Source organism: Nipponia nippon, unplaced genomic scaffold, assembly GCF_047370975.1.
Source record: "Nipponia nippon isolate SJK-2023a ecotype South Korea unplaced genomic scaffold, ASM4737097v1 scaffold_6, whole genome shotgun sequence".
NCBI lineage: Eukaryota > Metazoa > Chordata > Aves > Pelecaniformes > Threskiornithidae > Nipponia > Nipponia nippon.
The window spans coordinates 29626394-29649512 of record NW_028262380.1 but is presented as its reverse complement, the minus strand read 5'-3'; the positions used below and the strand labels follow the sequence as shown (position 1 = coordinate 29649512).

Genomic DNA, 23119 nt, shown 5'->3' with positions numbered 1-23119 from the left:
TTGCAGAATGCTTCCCACTTGATGCCTCGTGTTGTTCAAATAACGTGGAACACCTGAGACACATCTGCAAGAAAACAAAGGATGAAAATGCTAATAGGGACACAGAAGAACTGCTTAATCTGTGGAGTGGGAAAACTGTGTGTGTCCCACTAGGGGGAAAAAAAATGCTGAACCTGTCTTGTAGGATTTCTCTTGCCCAGGATTCTGGGGACTTTTTGTGCCGCTTGCATCTAGAAGGTCAGGGGGTTTGTTTGCATTTTTTTTTTTGTGTGTGTGTGTGGTTTTGTTTGTTTTTGTAGCAACATCCAACATTCATAAAATCCCTGTTTTTAACCTTTTCTTAAAGCTTTTTCTTTTTGAACTTATTTTCTGTCATGGAGAACAGCTGCATATCTTTATCATGAATGATAATTTTTAGTTTGATTAAGATTTCATTATGACCATATATTTGTTTTAATGTAATCTACTTGTATATCGAACATCATATACGAGGCACTATCAGTGGTGTTCTTTAACACCTAAAATGAAATACATTTGGCCTTCAAAAGGGCTTGAACTGTTGTGGATTTTTTAGAAGTCTGCTTATGCATCAGCAAGAAGACGGTGGAGAAAGAAACTCATCTGCTAACTAAGTCTGATCTTGGTTAACTTCGCACGATTACAGCTCTGAAATTTATTTATATACAGCTATCTGTATGCATATCTTAAAATCTTATTTTTAACACTCCTTTTGGTCAGACAACTATTTTACTATTGACTGTGGAGATGCTGCTGTTCTCCATGTGTAGCCAGCAACTATTTGCTTGAAAAGAATTAACTTGGAGAGGTGCTTAATTTAAAAGAAACAGCAACTTCTTTATCAAGGTGCAGAATAACTGCACAAGTTACAGTAATGACCCTGTATTACAGTTTAAATCTATGATATATAATGGAATGGAAACCAGAAGTCTTTAGGGAACTAGAAAATGCCTGTCCCTTGGCTAGTAGCTGATGAAAACACTGTATGTCTTTATACAAAACAATACTTTACTTCAAAGACAGGGAGACAATGATAGGTGATTTTTCAGAGATTTGGATAAAGCACAAGCGATGTAGCTACTTCTGATACCTCCTTCATAGTTGCAGAGCTTTCCTGTGGAAACTCGGTGAGTTCCCCTCCCCTGTGCTTCTGCCCAGCGTGGCTTAACGCGTCCTGCCTCGCTTGGCTCAGCACACTTTGCACCTACAGTGCACCGCTGATCGTTAAGTTCTCACCTCTGCTATCCTCCTTACCTCCTCCTCAGTAAGTATCTCTGGCTCAGAAATGGTTTATGAAGTGCAGTGAGGCTCACTGCTGATGCAGACCATACAGTAACAACAACAACAGTCCCTGATCCTTTGATTTGAGGCATACCTTAAACGTTACAAGGATTCAGGCTAAAATGTACAGCAGAGACAAGGAAGGAGTAACAGTTGTGTGAGGAAAAGGGGCCCTCTCTCCTTACGGTCTACTTAGCTAATACTCTTAATTTTAACCATATTTCATTGGCTCTTCTGCGTGAATGATGAAAGATAATCCTAGTGTGGACAAAATGACAGTTTGTCACCTCTATTTCCATTTGTAGATGGCTTGAAACAATTGTACTATAAGCTGACCTGTGTGTGTTAAAAATGTGTATGTTGCATACTCTTCCTGTTTAATGCACATTAACTTGAAAAGAATAGGTTTTTTTGAAAATTAGTTACTAAGAAATGGAAAGCAGTAAAGTTCATTTTGTGGCATCCTCCTTAAGGAGGAAGTAATTCAAGCCTCTGAAGCTTCTTTGAAAAAGAATCCTTCTGTCTTTCACTATGACAATTAGAAGTCTTTTATTATTGGTCTATTTAAAAAGCCACAAGTGAGGAAAGGATGTGGGTTGTCTTTAGCCTTTCTATTCTAATCAGATGACCGGAGCATCAATTTTTCTTTAAATAAAGGAATCCTCACCTTCCTGGGTGATCATGTTCACCTATGTCCTTAAATTTCAATGGTTGCCTTTTTCTGCTCTTCAATGGTATTTTTTTTTTCTTGTTGCTTCTGATAGGAACAGGCTTAACCTCTCCTTCAGATAGGTGTAATACAGCAAGTCTCTTCCAAATCCAAATAAGGAATTTTTTTCTTAAATCCTTTCACAATACATGCTAATCTCGCATATCCTTCTTCTGGTGTTAGAAATTAGAATAATCTTTTTTAATCTGATGATGTATGTTAGTTAAATGTACACTGTCACTATTTTGTCTTAATCTGTATTTTTCAAGTTATCATTTATGATGTGTCTGTCTGTTCTATAGATCCATCTTAATTTGTGGTACTTGGGAAGAACTAATACATCAAGGTCCTCTTTGAGCTTTTCTGTTGCCCCCAGGTCACTGTCAGAATGCCTGAGCAGTGGAGCCTGTGTGAAGGAGCGGTACCTTTGCCTTGATTGCTGTCTTTTAAGGAAGGTCTGTTCACCCAGCTTCTGAAGCTGCACAGTTAGTGTGCCATGTCTTGTTTCTGGGTTTTGTTGTTTGTTTGTTTGTTTGTTTCTTAATTTATGGTGGTCTTGTTTACCTCTTTGCAATTTCATAAGCTTTACTGTGATAATATGACTAACTTTAGCAAACAAACCTTCATGGGTGTGCATAAGTACATAAATGTTCCATATAGGACAAAAATGGAAGCTTTCTCTTGGGCGGCTCAACAATTTGTTGGTTTAGGTTCCTTCATCTTCCCATGTATTTGTTTATTTAGTGACTTTGTACTGAGAATTATTTATTCTAGCAGTGCATTTAGCAACTGTGTTTTCTTATTTGCTAATAATCCAGAATTCCTGGTTTTTAAACTTATTATCTTTTTTTCTCACCTGCTTACTAGAAATATTTTTGGAGCTTAATTTAGTGCCCAACTTAGTCGGACCTCTGTTTCTTCTCAAGTGTATTGTAGTTTTTCAAACAGGAAGAGTAAATGAGACTTCATCCAACATCTTACACTGAAAGTTAGTATTTCCTCTCCTGTGCTCAAAGCCCTGACACCAAAACCTTGCCAAACAAACCTAAATTACATCTATTCTCTTTCCTTTCTACAAATTATAAAAGTGCAAATTCCCCACCTTTTTTCTTTTTTCCTTTTAGAAATGAATATAGTCACTTAAAATACTTTAGTTCTGCTATATGTGAACATCTATAGCATTGAAAGGATAGCTCTGTTTTCTGTTAAACATGAATGACATTTTACAAGTGTTTATGTACTAAAGCTACAATACTGGGGTTCCCGTAGGCCCACGTGGAGCTCCACTGGGAGCATCCTCTGCTGCATCTGATGGTCTGGTTTTTGTTACTGATCTCCCCCCCCCCCCCCTCCGGACAGGAGACAATTGAATGTTAATTAAAAAAACTTGTTCAATGGAAAGAATATCCATAAATATTCTATGTTTGCATATGGAAAAACCTTTACTCTCTTTCAGGGTTACAAAGTTTACATAAAAGATTTGCTCTAAATTAATAGCTGCTATTCATCTGATATATTACTATAGTAAATCATACTCAGATCATGTACTATCTGATAAGTAAGTTCCTTAAGTGTCTTACTTTTCCACTGCCTTCAATTTAATATAATCATTACATGTCCCTAATAGGTAAGGAAGGCATCTTGATCTGACCAGGAGTGAATTCGTTTTCCTTCAATACAGGCGCCAGTATTTCTGTGAGCCGTAAAATGTTGAAGATTTCAGCCCAGAGTACTGAGTACAACTACGTTTATTGTAAGAACTGATAGACTGGGCTATTTTCTATTTAAACCAAATTACATAGTTCTGGCAGCAGCATTTATTATTTCTGGTTATGTTCAGCTTATCAAGTGGAAATGCATTCAAGTTATTAAGTAAAAAGAAGGGATAAAGACATCTATATTTTGCAGAAGAATTGAAGTGCTGTTGCTTTACACTGAAGGAAGTCTTTCATTTAGAATTTAAAGAGGAAAACTACTACTATTTTAAAATTTAAGCTTATATATTTCCACTAGAAAAATCTTGTGTGACACTTTAGAGATTATTATTTCTGTCTTTTGAGGTAGAAGATATGAGAAGGGAGAAGCTTTAAAGTTATTGTCCCGACATATCTATGGGCAAACAGACATGATATCTAACTTTTGCTGATAATATTCTGTTAAGAAAATAGATATATTAGTTTTAACTCCCTGTATCCTCTAGCTAAGAGTAACCTTCCGAAGTCCCACAGATACCATCTCTGTGTGAGGAAATAATTTCTCTTCAGCAACTTGATTTAGCTACCCTTGTTGCTGAACAAAGATTTAACTTAAGAAAATGAAGTTCTCATTTCTTCTATGACTAATTTTAATATTAATCTATGAATCTTGCTCTCTAGTTGTACATCCTTCTTTGGCACTGTGGTTTTCTTACAAGAAAGAGATCACACTATGAAATTTTATATAGGAGGGTTATATATTATATGGGATTTAAAAATACATTGCTCCTCAGCTAACATAAATCTTGTAATTCAAATATATTTCACTGTAACACTATATTATATATAGTGTTTCAGAGTTTTAGTAGTATGGTCTGTATAACAGAGCACAGAGGATGTATGCCTAAACTAGTGAGACTTGAGTACGTCAGTCCGTGCGAATGGACTTGTGAATTTACCCACTCAGGTTTTTTTACGAGGTTGAATATTAATTTCTACTTTCTGTTTTGCGGTGTAGATAAACTTTCTGTGACTATGTTTCAAAAACTGTCCATTTTGCAAGGGAATAACTAAAATAGGTTAGAGTGGATGAATGCTATGTAAACTAAGACAGACCCTGTATTTAAATCTAGATGTCCAAAGAATTTTCATTGGTGTTTTAAACTGAGCTTGTCCTGTGTACTGTGAACTCAGTAAGCCTGCTTTTTTTAAATACTAGAACCTATGGAGAAGAGTCACAATGAGAAAAGGATAATGGTAGCTTCCACAGGTCAATAACATTTTAAACATACCTTCCTTGTATAAAATTTTAAGTAGTAAACTAAGATTAGGTCAGGCTTGGTAAGGGAAGCAAGATAAACTGGTGCCATATGCACTTTTGGGATTGGAATGAAGGTTATTTTGAACAATAAACTATAGATTCTTTCCCTGGCCATTTGACTTTTATCTTTGGGCATGATTTTAAAAGTTGGCCATTCAAACATGAGGAAATTCTTCTCCAGATGTGTACTTTCACGCAGCACTAGATAAAATTCTAACAGAAACAGTGACAATGGCTGTGAAAATAGCTGTCAACCGAATAGCCAAAATATTTGTTTAAGAAATGTATGTTCAACTACTTTCGTTCTTCAGAAATTCTGGAGATGTATGTGTGTGCTTGGCATCTGGTTATCACTTACTGTCTGTGTTCTGGCTTTTCTATAGGCAAACCTACATTAACGGTTGGCAATTCTGTTCCTTGTACTTCTGTTAAGCACCTAAAAAGCTTTCGGAAAGGTTTTCAGCTCTCAATTCCTCAGAGATCCAATTTCATGGCAGTGTTGCCATTGTTGGTCTGACTTACTGGTAGCTGTTCCACTGAACCTTTGTCTTTTAAATGTTGTTTTTGGTTTTTTGGGGGGTTTTTTTGGTTTTTTTTTTTTAATGTCCTTTGCATAGAAATGGCAACATCATACTTGTCAGCATTCACTTTGATCCTTTTATAAGGGAAAAGATCTGGCCACTTCTGTTGTTATGGGATTGTGTAATGACGTCTTCTCTCGGTGTCCCTACTTGCATGGGAAGGGGTATGATTCAGAGTACGTACTACTCTGGGATTTGCTTTGAAATGCAAGTTGTTATTTGAAGAAAATCTGCCGGTGGAAGAAATTCATAGGTTTGGAAGATCTTGTGTGTTAACGTCAGTACTTGGAACAAGCAGGAGGTTAGCGACAGGAAGCCTGGATCCTTATCCTGACAGAGGATTGTGGAAGCTGCGGGATAAGACAATACCTTGATCTTCTCAGGAATGCCTAATGAGTTCAGGAAAGCATTGTATTCTTGCATGCAACTTCAAGATAAGAACAGTTATTACCTAATACGTAAATGGTAAAAATTTCGGGGCTTTTTTATTAAACAGTATAATATTGCGTTCAGTCAGTGAACCTAACAGTTGTGGTTTATGTTCAGCTTCTGATTTGATATATTTTGCCAGTATTTTATTTCTACTTGTATTTCACTTCTACTAATACTAAATAATTAAAGCCAAGCTTTTAAAAAAACAAAACAAAAACCCCCCAAAAGCCCAGAAGTCCCCAACCTTCCAAAGAAAAAGTGCCACAACTTGCTCAGAAAACCCAACCCCCCCATATAGAGCAAATACAGCTTAAGTGACTAGAAGGAAATGGAAAGTTCACCAAAAGCTGACAGTTGTTTGTTACTTTTCTTTCATTTCTCAGGAAACGGAAAGCTAGACTTTCTTCCAGAAAAGCATGGGGGCAACTGAAACTATTTGCATGTTTACATTTAAAAGAACCAAACAACAACAACAACAATAAAGCCAAACTATAGAAAGATTAAATGGCTTAGGTTTAAAGTATTTTTATGCAAAATAATAGCTACAAGTTTATGCTGATATAGAGATAGTTTATTGCAAAACTGTACATTGCTTTGTCCCTGCTTATAATGGTCCTTAGTTTTTTTTGCTGTGAAATTACATTAATTGAACTGGACCAAGCAAACCATTAATGCTAAGTAGCTTGGGAATTAACTGGTAAAGTATAATTTTAAATTATATGAAGAATAGCCTCTTATCTTAAATATCTCTTAACATTTTGGAACTTTCTGACATGCAAAGTTAATTCCTTTAACTGTGTCAGGTTCTTACAAGTGGTTAGTCCAAATTGCTAAAAGATGAGATGACTCCATAATATGACAAATAAACTGTTTTCTCCTTATGCATACGTTATTCGAGGTTATATTGTCTGTTCAGTTTCTGTATTTAAAGAAAAAAAAGATATATATGTGACTATGTTAAGTTATAGTTCTAAAGCAAAAAAGCTTGTCATTTAAAGAAGTGCAGCATAGAAAGAAACTGGGTTTGTCTTCCCTACCCCTACAGTCTTTGTGTGAAATCATGACAATGTCCTGTAACAAGTCTAACGTGGCTGTCCAGTACCCAGTACCTCTCATGAGTTTAATGCAGGTGTGTTGCAGGCTAGACTGCAGGTTCAGCTAGAGCTGCCCAGTAGAAAAGGCCCTGGGGGTGTTGGTTGACAGCCGCCTGAACATGAGCCAGCAGTGTGCTCAGGTGGCCAAGAGGGCCAATGGCATCCTGGCTTGTATCAAGAATAGTGAGGCCAGCAGGACCAGGGAGGTGATTGTCCCCCTGTACTCGGCACTGGTGAGGCCGCACCTCGAGTACTGTGCTCAGTTTTGGGCCCCTCACTACAAGAAGGATGTCGAGGTGCTGGAGCGTGTCCAGAGGAGGGCAACGAAGTTGGTGAAGGGCCTAGAGCACAAGTCTTATGAGGAGAGGCTAAGGGAGCTGGGGTTGTTTAGTCTGGAGAAGAGGAGGCTGAGGGGAGACCTTATTGCTCTCTACAACTACCTGAAAGGAGGCTGTAGCGAGGTGGGGGTCGGTCTCTTCTCCCTAGTAACAAGCGATAGGACGAGAGGAAACGGCTTCAAGCTGCGCCAGGGGAAGTTTAGGTTGGATATTAGGAAAAACATCTTCACTGAAAGGGTGGTCAGGCACTGGAACAGGCTGCCCAGGGAAGTGGTTGAGTCCCCATCCCTGGAGGTATTTAAAAGATGGGTAGACGTGGTGCTTGAGGACATGGTTTAGTGGTGGACTTGGCAGTGAGAGGTTAACGGTTGGATGTGATTATCGTAAAGATCTTTTCCAACCTAAACAATTCTATGCTTCTGTGATTCAATTTCTAACTCTACTGTTCTGCTTTCAGTTATGTACCTCTGATCTTCACTTTTTTGGGGGAAGAACAGATTGTTTGTGTTGGGATAAGACAAATTCTTACAAATTAAGCTTCTATTCCGAGATTCACAAAGGAAAAACATCCTGTATTTCTCCCCCCCCCCCCCCCCCCAAATACTTGGGTGCTATTGTAGTTGCTCTCTTTCCTTAGCAGATTCACTCCTGCTTGAAACAGAGATGTCAGGTTCAAATTAGCAAGTTGGAGAAAATAGTACTGATGCTTATTTGATGCACACTGCCGTATCCGATATGGGCTCAAGGATGCATAGTTAAAACCCTTGAGCTCAAGGATTATTAACATTTCTTGAAGAGCTGCAAACTGAGGTAGAGACCATGTTGCGTAACCTGCACCGCTCACCTTTTCAAAAGGCAGAACCTGCACCTTTTCTATACTGCTGGGTCTTTGCTGTTGAAACTGGTGTGGCAGAGCCTCCAGTACTAGTGTCCCAGCAGGAGGGATAGTTTTGCTTTTGTTTTTTTGTGTTGTTTTGTCCTACCAACGTGGTCACGTTGCTGAGAAGCTGGGAGAAGGGGAGGGTTCTGTGTGCCAACAGGCGACGTGCCAGGCCGTAGCGGTGCCACCGAAGGGCACGTCGCATTTCCGTGCCAGGTTTGCAGTGCAGGCCTCCACCGTGCTGGCACAGGAAAGCCTCCAGCTGCCGCCTCCGCCGGGGTGGTTGTACCACTCGGCTCTTTGGCCGGTATAGTTACGGCTGAGAGTTTTGGGAAACATGTTACCGCCGTGCCAACAAAGCTGCCCTGAACCGCAGGCTCTGCCAGGGTTGGAGGAGGCGGCGGAGCCACGCGCAGCTCCCCTCCTCGGCGCGGCAGGGCGGCCTGTGGCGCACCGCCAGGCGAATCCAGGCTAAAGCGCTGTCGAGGTCAGCCTTAGTGCCTCGCCCGGCCCGGCCCGGCCCGGAGCCGGAGGAGGAGGAGGAGGAGGGGGACGGGGACCGGGACCGCGGGGGGCGCAGGGGGGCGCTGCGGGCAAAGGGCGCCGGGCCGGGCAGCCCGGGGCGGGAAGGGCGGCGTCCGCGCTGCCGCTCCCTGCCGGCCTCCCGAAGCGGCGGGACCTGCCCCGCCAGCTCACGCGCTGGGCGCGAAGCGAGGCCTGTGTCCTCGCCGCGACAGCAGGTGGGCCCGGGGCGGGCTCGCTTTAAAAACATTGTGTTACAGAACTGAAGGTTTGTAATGCGTGCTTGTTCCTGAAGAGACCCATCAAATAATGCATGTTGATGGTAGGCTGTAGGGCATCTAGACCCGCTTCTAAAATTTTACTTCCCAGTCTGTTGCCTGTTTCACAGTTGTCTTTTACTATCGTTACTGCTAATTCTAAAAATTCTCTAGACATGTGAACTCAAGGGACTTGCAAGTAGTTTTCTCTCACATGGATCTTTCTTTCATTGATTGTGTTGTGTTTTTTCAGCATTTCTCATGGTTAGGGTGTTCCTGCATCAGCAGGTTCACCTGCTTCAACAGAATTCCTGTGCAGCCACTCTTCCCATGCACCCCCGCCCGACAGCCTTGCTGTTTGTGTCCTGAAAGGTCTAGCCCAAAGGGACAGTGCTCTGAGAAGTGCTGTTACCCTCTGATTGCCCACTGGGGCTCTCTGGTACTTCTGCATGTTTCATGATCTATTCCTGTTCCCTTCTGATGCAAGGGCCTGCTGATGTGGATTCCTCTTAGTGAGGGATGTGGAGCTCGGACGTTATCTTCTTGCCGTTTCTATCACTGGCTGTGGAATTGCGACAGGGGAAGCCTGAATGACCTCAGCAAGCACTTCAGTGCAAAACCAGAGTCGTGCTTTGGGTGTAACAGAAGTGGAATACACGTGGAAAGACAGCAAAGGACTTACTGTAATACAAACAATAATTTGATATAAGGTCAAGTCTCCCATTTTTTTTTTTTTTTTATTTAGAGGTTCCAGACTAAGGAAGTGTTAAAATTTATCAAATAAGGCTTTTTGTAGCCTGTTTTGGTTTCTTTCGTTTAAAGAGGAATTTGATTATAACAATTGTAAGGTTTCTCATGTTTTTCCCTGACAGATTATCTGTAAAGCTTGCTCAGATCATATAAACCTCACGTTTATAGACGTTTGTACTGTTATACGTTGTACTGTTTAAGGAAGATGGTAAGAGCAAGTGTGAGGGAGGAGTGTATGTGAAATGACGTAGGCAGAAACATAAGCTTTCTATCTTAGCTTCGTTATTTATAAAATGCTGCTTTCATAGAATGTCCTGGAGTTAACCACCATCCATCCATGTACATGTATACCTATAAATAAATATATATATATATAAAAACATATATATATCCCCAACTATCTTCTGTAGAAAACTCCTTGGTGTCCTTTTCTTAAGAGTCAAACAAAAGCCATCCTGAAGGAAAAATCAATCAAAAACTTTTGGTTACATTTGTGTTCTATAAGCTTTATTAGTTTATCAAGTTTAATCTTGAAATATGATCATGTGTATGGTGGATGGTTTTTATTCCTTGTTTGTATTTTGTTTGTAAATCCTCTTACTTGAAAGGCTGTTACATTTTCTCGTTAAAAAAGTATAGTTTCAACCACTAATTTTTTTTTATTCACGGCCAATTCATGTATGCTGCATGTTGTGTAGAAAGTCACACCTTATGCATTTAACTGAAGTGATGCACTAGCTACTTGCACTTCATCTGTTGTCTCCACCTTGTGTCCACATACATAATAAAACCTCCATAGTGTGGTTAAGAGCACTTTGGTATCTAGTTTGAACCTTTCAGAGGGTGTTTTAAGTTAAGTACAACTCAAAATATCCGATTACTCCCTTCTTTGCAAACTGCAGTTTGGCAGGCGGATGATTGGAAGCAGTCTCAGTCTCACAGGAGTGTCTGGATTTCTCTTTTGTTCCTGAATGCTAGAAACCACAAAATAGGTTTGTGGCAAGATTTCAAAGGCAAAAAAAAGAAATTCTGTAGAAAATAATGCTATTATGAATAAATGATTGCTTGAGTTTGTAATGACTTGTGATTTCTTATAATCGCAAATTATCTTTGCGATATCTTATTATTTGTTATGAAAACACATAAAGCGCTTTTCTGAAAATACATTCTGTATAACTTCTTTGTATCAGTGCGAAAAATACTGTGAATGAAATCATTATAGGGACAATTTTTTGCTTTATCTTCCAGATCTTTCACTGTAGGAAATAATAATCTAGTGATGTGTCTTTTCTGATAAGGTCAGAATTTTGTATTCATTTACAGGGAAAAATTTGTGTAGAATTTTGTATTTGTTTACAAGGGAAATATAGACTAACTTGAGTATTTGGGGATTTTAATGCAGATTTAAATACAGAAGATATCACATGTTTTCAGTCTGTATAGAACTTGAAAAATGTCTTAGGTGGCAACTTCTAATGAACTCGTACCACATTTGTCAAGTTGTGGCATTCTTAACTAGATTCAGTACTTACGAAGTTGGTCAGTAAAGGACTGACAGCTTAATCCAGGTGAGCAGCCCCTTGTGAGCACTGAACTGCTGGAACTCAGAGACCTGGAACAGGTTACCCTACCTTTCATAGATTTCTTTTTTTTTCTTTTCTTGGAAGAGTTAGACACAGTAGTGAATTTCAGATTAAGTACCTTCTTTTAAGGAATGTACAGTAGTGTGGTATACTTCACGCTTAGGCTGGATAACTGTGTTGAATGCATTCAGAAATGTCTTGAATGCTGAGCTGCTTTCATAAAAATAACAGAAGAATGCCTTCTGCCATCCAGACATTCAGAGTGAGCATTAGTGGATTTTCTCAGAGTGATGTGTATAGTTTTTGGTGGCAAATGAGGTGGGAATATTACCTAGTAGTGTGTCTGTGGATCTCCATTCCAAGTCTAGTAAATAAAATACTTTCAATCGTACAATGATACATATTCCCAAATGTAGAAAGCATTAAGGAACGCTCTTATATGCTGATGCCTCTGTTTTTCCCCTGAGCTTTCTGCTCCAAATGCAAGGCATCTCTCATAATGGCTTCTTCAAACTAAATATAGAACAACATTTAAACTTCCTCCAAAGAAAAACAAAAAACTCAGCTAAACCAGGCACGTATGGAGAAGTAGCCCTAGGGATAAAGTGGACATTTGGACAAAATAAGACAGGTTATTTCTGTACTTGGCGTTTTCTGGAAGGTGGTTTGAGTATTTTAAGTGGTAAATACAGCATCAGAGTCTCTGCAAAACAGAACTTAATATTTAATAAATGTTAGTATCTTTGTAGCTAGTAGTTAAAACCATATGAGAATGCAAATGGTTTAAACCGTGGTGCTGTTAGACACTTTGTTTATAAAGCTGGTGCGTAGACTTTCTGAATGATAAGTGTTATCTTTCAGATGCAGATGAAGACTCTCTGTGCACTTCATGAAAATTAAGAGCTATTGAACTCTGTCAGATAGAAATTTGAAAATACACTGTGCATTTTATTAGTGCTTAAATTTGTTGCAGTGCTAAATACGGTGTCTTCTACAAGCGCAGAGTTTAGCGTGTATTGGTTAATATATAGGCTTGTTGTTGTTTAGTTTTCTTATCAGTCCGTACAGTTAGACGTCTTTAAAATCTACCTTGGAGCAGCTGGCAGCTGACGTGCTGGTGTTGGCACCACCCAGGTTCAACGTGACATCACTAGGAGAGGTCTACCTCAGTGCTCAAGGAAGTTGATGTGGGAGCCACGCTCCGTAACTAAACTGCTGAATTTAGTAAATGCCGAGAACACAGAGGGCATGTAAAAATGGAGTTCCTGAAAAAAATTGTTCCCACTGTTTCTGGAGATGTAGTTCTGGATGTCGGGACTACGGCCCGTGAAAGCTCCCCAAGGCTACTGAAGATGAGACGTGTCAGACTGTTTTCGTTAGGACAGACAATAGATGAAGACGAGGAGACACATGTTTTACATCCTGATTACAGTATGTATGCATGTCATCAACCTGGTAAAAACTGATTACTAAGCTTTTTCTTCAGATCATGATTATTTTGCTAAATTGATGAATGTGATTATAAAAGGCCTTTTTATCAGAGTTGCTATGATAATGGTGTCTTTAATTTTAGAACTATTATATCGTTGGCACACTATCATGTTAGTGATCTATTTGAAAGCAGTTTTACAGGATTTCTAATGCGTGACTGTGTGACTTTTTTTCCCTTTTTGGGATAAGTATCCCTATTTAGGTTTTTAAATGGTAATGTAGCTATGATTAGGCACTAAGAGTTGTCTAGACAGACATGTGCTGCACAGAGCTCTGACTGCAGTGCAGGGTTCAAGTTTTGTGCTGTCTTTTTCTCTCCCTGTTTTTCAAATTGCTAAGTTTTCAAAGGTTTTCCTTTTAAGAGTTTTTCTCACTTAAAATATGTTCGTGCTTTCCTCTTCTAGTGTTTTGAAAATGGCAGATTTTTTAAATAAACATAATATGTAACCTAGTCAAGTAAAAATATGAACATTGTATAGAGGATTTTTAACTTAAGAACATGGATAAGCTTGCTTGTATGAAGATTTTTTTTCTTTACTACCTTTTAGCGTCTAAATATTACAGTGTATTGTGCTAATAAAACGAAGCAGAATGAGTTAATGTTCTTTTTTCAGACAGTTCAGCTGGGTGGCAATGGAAAATCCAGTTTTACTTTTTTTTCTTTTTTTTTTCTTTTTGCCTTCAGCTAAAATAGTAAGGTCTTGAGCCTTTATGGTCTTGGATCCTGATGGCTATCAGATGCACAATTTTTACCCTTTGCTATGTGGTTGCTATTTTCAGGAATTAGTGTGGCCTTGACATTTTTTTCCCTTATGTGTCTAACTGCAAAGATAGGAGGTGGTGACATCCATCTTATTGGGTGGTGAACTTACAGTCTTAACTATGGAATTAAGTTTGTGGTGGTGATGGGAGAAAGGAGTTCCCTTGGAAAGACTTTTCTTAGCCTTTCTGATTGTAATATAAACCACTTTTTTTAACGTGTCAGGTTGAGTAACGTTGGCAGCTGGGGGAAGCAGGGACAGTTCTGTTCTGTTAAACAATTGTTCCTGTGTATAACAAATTAGAACAAGTTAATGTTGTAATGGTATGGACTATTGAAGACTTCTTACAGAACAAGGTCTGTGAAGACTTACCGAGTGTTATATGCTTGAAAACTCTGATCAGAAGCTCACAGTGATGCTCTTTTAGTCAGGTTCGTGTCCTCATTTAACTCTGAATGCTGTAGAGCCTTGAAGTTTATAGTTGGATATCCCTGTGATGTGCACAGCTTAAATATCTCCATAGGTGCATATCATTAATTCTGCTTTTATGCTGAATTATGGTTTCTTTATAGCTCTCACTTTTAAATAATATTAAATAATGTTATAAACGTTATAATTTCAGAACAAATATAATTGGTTTTGTGCCAGGTTAAAAGAAAATGCTATAGGCTGAAGTTTGTAGTCAGAACAGATGCCTTTATCTAACCTTCAATGTTTTGTCGATAGCTCAAGCAAATGAGGATAATAAACGTAGAATACACCAGTCCTACTGTTGAAGATGAATTCTCCTTTCTTGCTCATTAAATATTTGCCAAATGGTGATTATTAGAAGTGATTTTGTGGAAATTGGTAGTGCCTGACTAATGTCATTTAATAGTGTGATATCATCATTTGCGAAATGCAGACTTACAGTCTGTTCTGGGATCATGCTTTTACAATAGCAGATAGTAGCTGAATCCTCTTTAAATTATCTGCTTATTTCTATTTTTGTATCTTGGTAATGGAATGAACTGCTCTGCTGGAACAGAGCAAAAGAACTACTGTGTTTACCAGCTGGGTATTCTGCAGAAGGCAGGTGTCGACAAAACAGGTAATAAAACAATAGAATGATTTGAAAAAAAATTGTAAACATTTACTTGCTTAATGTCAGCAGATGTGGTGTTAATGCACCACTGGATTTAATATAATGAAGCTGTTCAGGCACTGTTCAGGATAGGTTTTTAAAAGCTAAGATGGTTTGTCCTGTAAATATGTTTGAATTTGAAAGTGGGTGGGTTATTTTCTTTTTTCTTTTTCCTTTCTGTTCCTTATTGTTGCTGTTTAGGCAACGTTTTTCTACTAATGAGAATTTAGGTGAAATACAGAATATGACAGCTATTTTAAAGTATAAAAGTATTTTAGAAGGTCTTCAACCAACCAACCAAACCTATTCCTGGCATCCAAAGCATGAAAGTATTATTTTGATCATACCACTTTCCATATATCCAACTTAAATATTTTGTGTGGAATTCAAGTGATGAGATTCTTTCCTTTTTTTTTTTTTTTTTTTTTAAAAGATTAAAACATTTATCAGTATTGCCTTTCAAAATGTTAACTCAGTTGGTATATACTTTGCTTTATAGCCAAAACCAAGACCTTAGAAATAATATGCTCTGTGACACATCTTTTAAAATATGTCACTTCCATCGGAATGGTTTCAAGTGTATTTTAGAAATCTTTCATAACTCTCTTTCTAGATTTATAAGGTTATTAAAACTCTAGAAGAAAAAAAATCTCACTTGCTGAAGTATTTGCATATGATTGTATGTATCACAATACTTAATAGATGCTAGTAGGTCATTCTTCTAAATTTGCTGTAGCATTTAAGAGTTGACATGTTCTCAGTTTTGAAAATTTCTGTCTCAAAAAAGCTACAATCCAAATCAAACATAGAAAGATGAGCTTGGAAGATCTAGATAAAGTATTTTCATGTACTAAAACCCACATACAAATGCATACGCATACAGACACATCTGTAAACTATTTCATATTCTCCCTTTTGCTGTTTGTAGTGTTAAAGAAGGGGAATGCCATGACTGCTCTGTGCAAACTGGCGAATAGCAGCTGTACCTGTGGTGCGTGAAACGTGCCCTTCTGTTGCAGGTCTGTGCTTCGGTTGTGTCGTAGGGCAGGGTGGCTAGTACTGTGGAACAGTCTTAATGGCCAGCTGTGTAAGTCAAATCTGCAATAACTGCACAAGAGATGATAAATTTATCAGTGATTTGGGTATTTTTGTTGTTCACGGTGTCCACGTTATTTCTGTGAATGGAGAACGTCTCCTTTTGCAAACATTAAACCTGCTTCTCTTCAAGTGCCTCTGCTAGGGGAGCAGAAATAAGCCAATAGAAGTGTGTTCTTTGGTGGTAACGAAATGAGTAGTAGAGTTGTAATTGCCTCAGGGGGCTAACAGCAGGGGCTGGGTGGACATAAACTGCCTACGAGCACTGTGTCCCTGTAATACCAGCGACTCTGCAGGGCGTTTTCAGCTCTGTGTTACATCTCTGATCAGCCTCGTACAGCAGAGGATGACCAGGAGGCCCAGCATCTATCTGGAAAAAAAGTCAGTTCCCATACCCGAGTTCTGAGTTTCAGTTGGAGAAGGCTGGAGGAGCTAGTGGGGCAACTAAGTACCATGGCTTCCCCCCCCAATCTGTTTGCTTCTTGCTTACATTCAGAGACTGCTCTGTAATACTGTTTGTGATCCAAAGTGCTATTTACATAAAAACTTCTAACCCTCTCTCCTGTTTTCTTATCACAGCAGATAGCATTGTTTTGCTTGAGTAATGCCCCAGGAAATTGTTCTATGTATATTTTCCATAAGAAGTAATAAGGAACCTTTCCTAAGGGCCTCTGGAACCTGCTCTTGAAGCTATTTGCAACAGAAGGTAGCGGAAAGGGATTTTGTTTAGATTTTTGAGTGTGGTTTTACAAGCGGATCAGGCAGATCTAACAGTTTGCTGCCAGTGAAAACGGCAATCTCGCTCCCAGCTGTGCAGCCCCTCCCCATCCCCTGTCAGGCACTGGTGTGGCCTTTCCCTCAGCTGATTCATTTCACAAAGCCAGCAGAAAATGTTCTAATATTTTTGGGGCAGTATTTTTGAGATGAATTGGCGAGGGGAGTCAACTTACTGAGAGGGCCTTTTTGGTCCGTAGTGGGGGCAGCATTACATGTCTTACCATCATCAAAAGTAGCAGTCACCTTCTGGATACCCTCTGTTTTAAATATATTGATTTGTGGAAAGCAAAACTCTTTAATATTTTAGATAAATGGAAACACAAGCATCTCTCCAGAGTTTTATTTTAAGTGCAGTAATGATACATTTTATTATTACTGCTTATAAGCAGATACAATGGCTATTGGGTAAATGTTTTTTAAGTAAGGCATTTGCTTAAGATGGAGTCAATAATGAACTGAAATAATGCCCAGCAAGTCTTTTTAAAAGTAAGCATGAGTGCAAAGGGAGTACGCCTTTGACTTGTTCATTTTACAATTAATATGGAAAATCAACTATAGTTATATTTGTAAAAAAAAAAAAAAAAAAAAAAAAGATGATGGTATGACTTAGTTCTAGGAGATATCTCAAATATGATTTTTGGCCCTATTTTTTTGAGATCTGATTTTTTTTAATTGTGTTGTGTACTTGGCTGCACGCCTAATAGCTTTTACTGTAGTTGTCCGAGGGATTCATCTGAAGAATAAGCATGCAGAAATTTACAATGAATATACTTTTTTGCTACAGTTTGTGGGTTTTTTCATCTTTTTTTTTTTTCTTGCCAAACCTTACCTTTACCTCATCCCAAAGAGTGACAAAGTAATTGTAACTTTAGTGCTTCTTTCAAGGTGAGTGTCAGTACAACTCAAAGGTAGATCTAGAAGGGCCTTTTCTTCATACTTAACAGCTACTCATATGGATTTCATGAGGAGGTAATTTTTTTTTTTTCCCTGAGATATGGTGAACAGAGCTTACAATTTTTTTAAGTGCTGTTGTTCACTTAATAGATTACCTCTGTGTCACATTTGCAGGGTTTTTTTATGCAGCTTCTGGACTTTAGGCACTTAAAAGGTTTTCCGAAGCTGAGGTATGTTAGTAAAAGACTTCATATGACAGCTGAACCGATGTAATGGCTCAATGCTGTGAAAAGGAGATTGTACCCTTCCACCTCTATAGTTGTCTTGTATATTCATTTATGGTGGTCCTGGTGCATGTCTGTCCTTGGTGAGACTGTTCAGTTTGCTAAACCAAGAGGAACCCCGCCTCCCCTCCCAATATCAATGGATAGGCAGCAAACTGAAACAATGTGAGAAAGAACCAACAGCAAATTTAGGAAGTGAATGTTAGTAATCCTGGTGTTTGGGCTCTTTTCGGTTCTTTTTGTCTTTCTGTCCTGCAGATCGTAAGCTGAAAAGTCAAAACTAATGAGAACTCCAGTTTATTAGGGAAAAAAAAAATTAGAGGTGAAATTGGACAGTATTGAGCTGCAAATGTTCTTTAAAACATTAGGCTAATTCTTTGAGATAATGCAGTTAAAACTTAGGGTGGGAATTGTAAATGAAGCAAATACCTCTTTGCCTTTCCAATCCACAATTACTTTACACTAAGATAGTTGGGAGAGGGACAAAATAAAGCTTTTGACTTGAAGGAGAGGGAGAGAGAGGAGATAGTATAGGGAGAATGAGAAAAAATCTAACATAGGCAGAAAAACAAGTCTTCAGAAGATCCTGCGATAGCCGATAAAGGGGAGCTGTGAAGTGCTGAAGTCACTCTATGATAAGATGGTAATACAAGGACATAAAAGTATTCTTTTAAATTCTTTGTGTCTAAATTGTCCACAGGTCTTGAAAGCGATGTTTTGAGAGGGAGGGAAGGGTTTAGCATGTTGTTCCTTTTTGATTCACACTGTAAATCTCTTGCATGTAGAACAGATTTTAAAATATACTTGTGACACTGCTATCTGTTTTCTATAAGGTATGTCTGCGATCCAAGGTAGAGTCTGTAAGAGGCTGGACAGCGTATAAAATCAAAATCTCAGCTTATTTTTAAGGAGCCATTTTCCTTTAAGTAAAATCTGTTATCCTTTAAAACACATTAAAATCAATCACTGGGCTAAAAAATCCAAAATAACACCCCCCCCTAATGCTCCAGAAAGTATTTCCAAGGTCAATATAGTATTCACCAGCAGGGTTAAATCAGCAGTTGCCTATGAAGATGCCATGCTAGTGACATCAGCAATTCAGTTTTAAGTTACAGAAAGATTATAATTTGAATGTTTTGTTAAACAGTTCTTCAGGTTTCAGTTGAAAAGGAAAAGAGTCCATGTTTCAAATGCAAAAGTTTTAGTTTATAGGTGATCTAACAAGTCTTAATCTCCTCTAGGGGTGGTTTTTCTGTTTCTAATGAAAATGTGAATTTTAAATGGAAGAGGCAGATATGATTTTTTTTTTTCAGTAATTCATGATGCTTTTGATGGCTGTTGGCAGTTTCTGTTGGCTGCACTTGTTAGCTGTTTTATGTCTTGATTTGTAGACTTCCATGTTTCTAGTTTCTTTTGGTTTAAGCTCTTCAATAACAGAATGATTCTTACCCTGTGACTGCTAACTTTATATGTGTTCCTTCTAAAAAGTATTACATGGATCCAAACTGAGGGAAAATAATTTCAACTGTCTCATCTTAATCAAGGGCTACTTTGGAAAGCCTTTCCATTTTCAGTAAATGGCATTCTTTGTGCCTCTAACTTAGCACTGAATAGCCTTTAGTTGCCCTTCAAGTAAGGAAATGTCATGAGTGCCTTCTTCAATTGGGAATATGCTTTCTCAATTAGTAAGCGCTGTTTAAGAATACCAGTGATTTGGGAAGTAGTGTTCGTGGCCTCGGCTGTTTTACTCAACGTGCGTCTTCTTGCTCTCCAGCCAAGTTCTAAGAGGTCCCTGCAAGCAGAGACCCTCCCAGACAGACGATTCTCGGCTTGTGCTTGAAGGTTTTTGGTGTTTGTATTTATTTATAAAGGAAAGATTTTTGTTACGAGAAGTCCAAATGCACTACTGATTTGAAGAGATAGGTGAAACTTTGAGAAAGCCTCCTCATCACTTCAGCAATGGTACCTTCTAAAGGGATTAAGTTCCTGTGTGCAGCAGTTTTTCATGAGATGCTCTGGATGTTCAGGACATGGCATACCCTCGCTTTATAGGCTGTGAGATACCCCTTATATAGAGATACTACATAAATAATAATAATTCGTTAGCTCATTAGTACCAGTGAGGTCTGTAGTGACAAGCACCTGTGTTGGACCCTGATTGCTTGGGAGACTTTCATTGCTCCGTGAGAAGACCAGTACGGCAATATGAGATTTAGATACTTCAGCATCAGGATGCTGTTGCACAGTTGTATTAGACACTGACCCAAAAACGTCTGGTTTCTCTTGGCATCTTTTAAGATGCGCTGGGGTGAGCCTTGTCTCAGTTACTTCTTTGAGAAGATGACTGGCTGAAGGAATAATGTTTTTAATTTCAAAATATTTTCTAACTTGAAGGCAGGAAAAACAGGAAGTAAAACACACAAAAACAGCTCATAACTTGTATAAAAATACTGTATTTCTCCAGTATGTTATTTTCTGTTGTTTAGAATTAGTTTTAAAGTATTTTTTCTTTATTCTTTGGTTGGGGTTTCCATAAACTCTTATTTCATGGAAGGAGCAGCATAGAACTGAGTGGTTTAATTTGCCCAGAAGTTGATGAAATTATACCACATATATTTGTAGTTAGATTGTATGTTTGGAAAGTTAACATGTTCTGTTAATTTCTTTCAGTAATTAACATGTACACTAGTGCTCTATCAAGAAATAAGATGACTGACAACTAGAGAGCAGCCAGTTCCATGAACAGAAAAAGTCTAAGCATATTCTCCATTTACCTGAACATGTTTCTACCACCTGATTTCAGTTCTGCATTTTTCTTTTAACTAGTAGGGATTGCAGTGAAGTGATACTCTCCCTTTGCAGTTGACCTGCTCTGCCAGATGCCGGTGTGTGGATGGAGGCTGCTTGCGGCATCGGAGGTGAAGTGATGAGCTTCAGAGCTGCTGGGTGGTCTCGCCCAGTGCTGGCACAGGTGCATCAGCTGGCCAAGGCTGTTTTGTAGTCCACCAGCTGAGGCACTTCAGGGAACTTTGTGCTGTGGACAGTTTGCAGAACTTCCAGGCAAATGTGGCCTTGTTGTAAAGTGTGTGTTAGGTGTTTGGTATCTAACTGTTGCATTTAGCTGCATTTGGGTTTGTTACTTCTTCTCGTTTCTCCCTTCCTGATTTTTTCTATTTCTTCTCTTGCTTTTCTTCAATGTAACGGTATGCTTGCTGAGGATAAAGGTTCAGAAATGACACTCATGAATTCAGTTAATTCTGACCTGCAAATCAATGTATATGTATTAATTACCTTTTTAAATCTTAAAGCATTTCTATTTTGTACTCCTGCTTCAGGTTCCTACAAGAATATCTGTTGTTTCACAGAGATGGGAAAGCTGTACAATTCAGCATTAAAAGCAGTTAATTGTTTAAATCCTGGTAACTAAGGCATTAAAAAAATGCACTGTAATTAAACATTTTGCTGACTTTGGAGTGAAGAAATATGCCAATTTACTTCAACTATGAAGGATGCCATGTTAATGTAATTGTTTATTTATTTATGATATTGGGCTATAGAGCTCCTTATGCTCCTGCCCTGTGTAACTGAAACATTGGGAATAGCAATTCCAGGAGTTGAAACCTTGAGAAAATGGCCTGTCCATGCCCTGCCCCTTCTCTTTCCTTCTCCTGCCTGTAACTACAGCTTTCAAAGTCCTTATACTCTGTGTGCAGAGCTTGTAAAACTGCTCTGCCAGCTACATACCTACATAGGGGGTTAGGCTATGGTGGAGTAAGTTGGTAGGCTTGTGCTTGTGAGGAGGTTTAGCAGAGACACCTGAAGTAGTTCCCACTTGTAACTGTGCGGTCCCCCATCCCCCTGCCTGCCATTAGCGCTCTGTGGCAGAACAGAGGTACATCTGCATTATGCAGGGCCATAAAGTGCTTTAACGGATAAACAGAAATGGGCTGCAGGCTGCCAACGGCAGTGGCTCAGGAGCAAATGTTCAACTTTGCTTATGGTGGAGGGAGGAAGGCAGAAATTTATCTCCTGGCACAGGGAAAGGCAAATACGCGAGTACCTTCAGCTGCTGTGCGAGTCTAGTGGGACTCTGTGGGCTGAGAACATTTTCTACCCAAGTATTATTGCACTTGTGAGGCTTAACAGACTGGGGACTTCTGTGCTGAGTTTACCCCTATAGCTAATTCACTTTTCTTTTTTTTGTTTTCCTGGATGAGTCCTGAACTCTTGGTGGTTTTTTCCCCAGTGCTTTCTGTAGGGATAGAGTAGCTGATCCTCACATAATGCAAATATGATGTTTCCTGTAAAAGTGGCACAGACATCCAGCAGCTTGGGAGGAGCAACAAAAATAGAAACATAACTGATTTGTAGCAGTTGTCTTAAGGCCTTGTAGGGTAACGGAGTTAAGCCTTTCCCTACTCTATCCATTTAAACACCCAGCGACAAAGCTGGGATTTTCTGTATAGCTCCCTAACTGTTTCCAGGTTCCATTTAAAAGGCTGGTGAAAACTGGAGTGCTGGTTCTCCAAAACCAGTATGTTGGTATGTTAATGCCGAAGCACAGTAAGGAAGGTGACATGGTACAGAATTGGGCAGATCAGATCTTAGGGCAGTTATTTCAAGTTGTCCAACACAGACCTGTACCAGTCAGGCTTTGTATGTTTAAGGTTTGCGGTCATGGAAGGTCGAAATTGAGCATCTGAGAGGGAATAAATAACTGAGTTCTCTAGAATTTTAACTACAGGGACGCCTCTGAAAATTGAGAAACTTGGATTTGTCAGGCTCGTGAGATATGGTTACAGCTGTAGGTTTGTGTATCACCTTACCTGTCTCATTTCCTCTTGGAGAGAGGTTGGTTAAATATCATCTCAGAACTGCCTGCTGGGTTGTTTGAAATGTTGCACTTTTTTATTACTGATTCATTTCCTTGTAATCTTGTAATGTTTGCTGATCTGGAAAGCTGGATTTTCAGGAAGGGCCAGATTGAAATCTGTTTAGTCTTAAATCCTTACGAAGTTGGTAAGGTCTTTGTTAAACTTCCTTGAAAGCTATTTTATTTTTGGGGATTTAATTATTGTTTCTTTAAAGTTGGGGGGGAGGGCAGTGGCATGGGTTTCATTGTTTGTTGGGGTTTTTTTGGTGGTTACTGTTCAATCAAGATAATGGTAACTTCCTGAAAAGTTAAACAGTATCCTCTTTGATGTTACTAAAAGCCTATGTTCTGCAAGAAAGAT

At 38.9% G+C, this 23119-nt stretch overlaps 1 protein-coding gene across 10 annotated transcripts in view; it reads left to right on the top strand.

Annotated features, from left to right (window-relative positions):
• Window positions 1-23119, top strand: part of FRYL (FRY like transcription coactivator) — a 182921-nt gene that overhangs the window by 22638 nt on the left and 137164 nt on the right. For 3 of the 10 annotated variants that reach the window (XM_087735816.1, XM_087735814.1, XM_087735812.1), the window contains exon 1: window positions 12427-12915. The exons of 2 other annotated variants lie outside the window; for them this stretch is intronic. In XM_087735816.1, coding sequence (XP_087591942.1) covers window positions 12717-12915 — 199 coding nt within the window. In that variant the 5' untranslated portion in view covers window positions 12427-12716. Of the gene's footprint in view, window positions 1-12422; window positions 12916-23119 lie in introns of those variants that run through there. 5 more of the 10 variants (XR_015699536.1, XR_015699535.1, XM_087735813.1 and 2 more) reach the window with 4 other exon arrangements.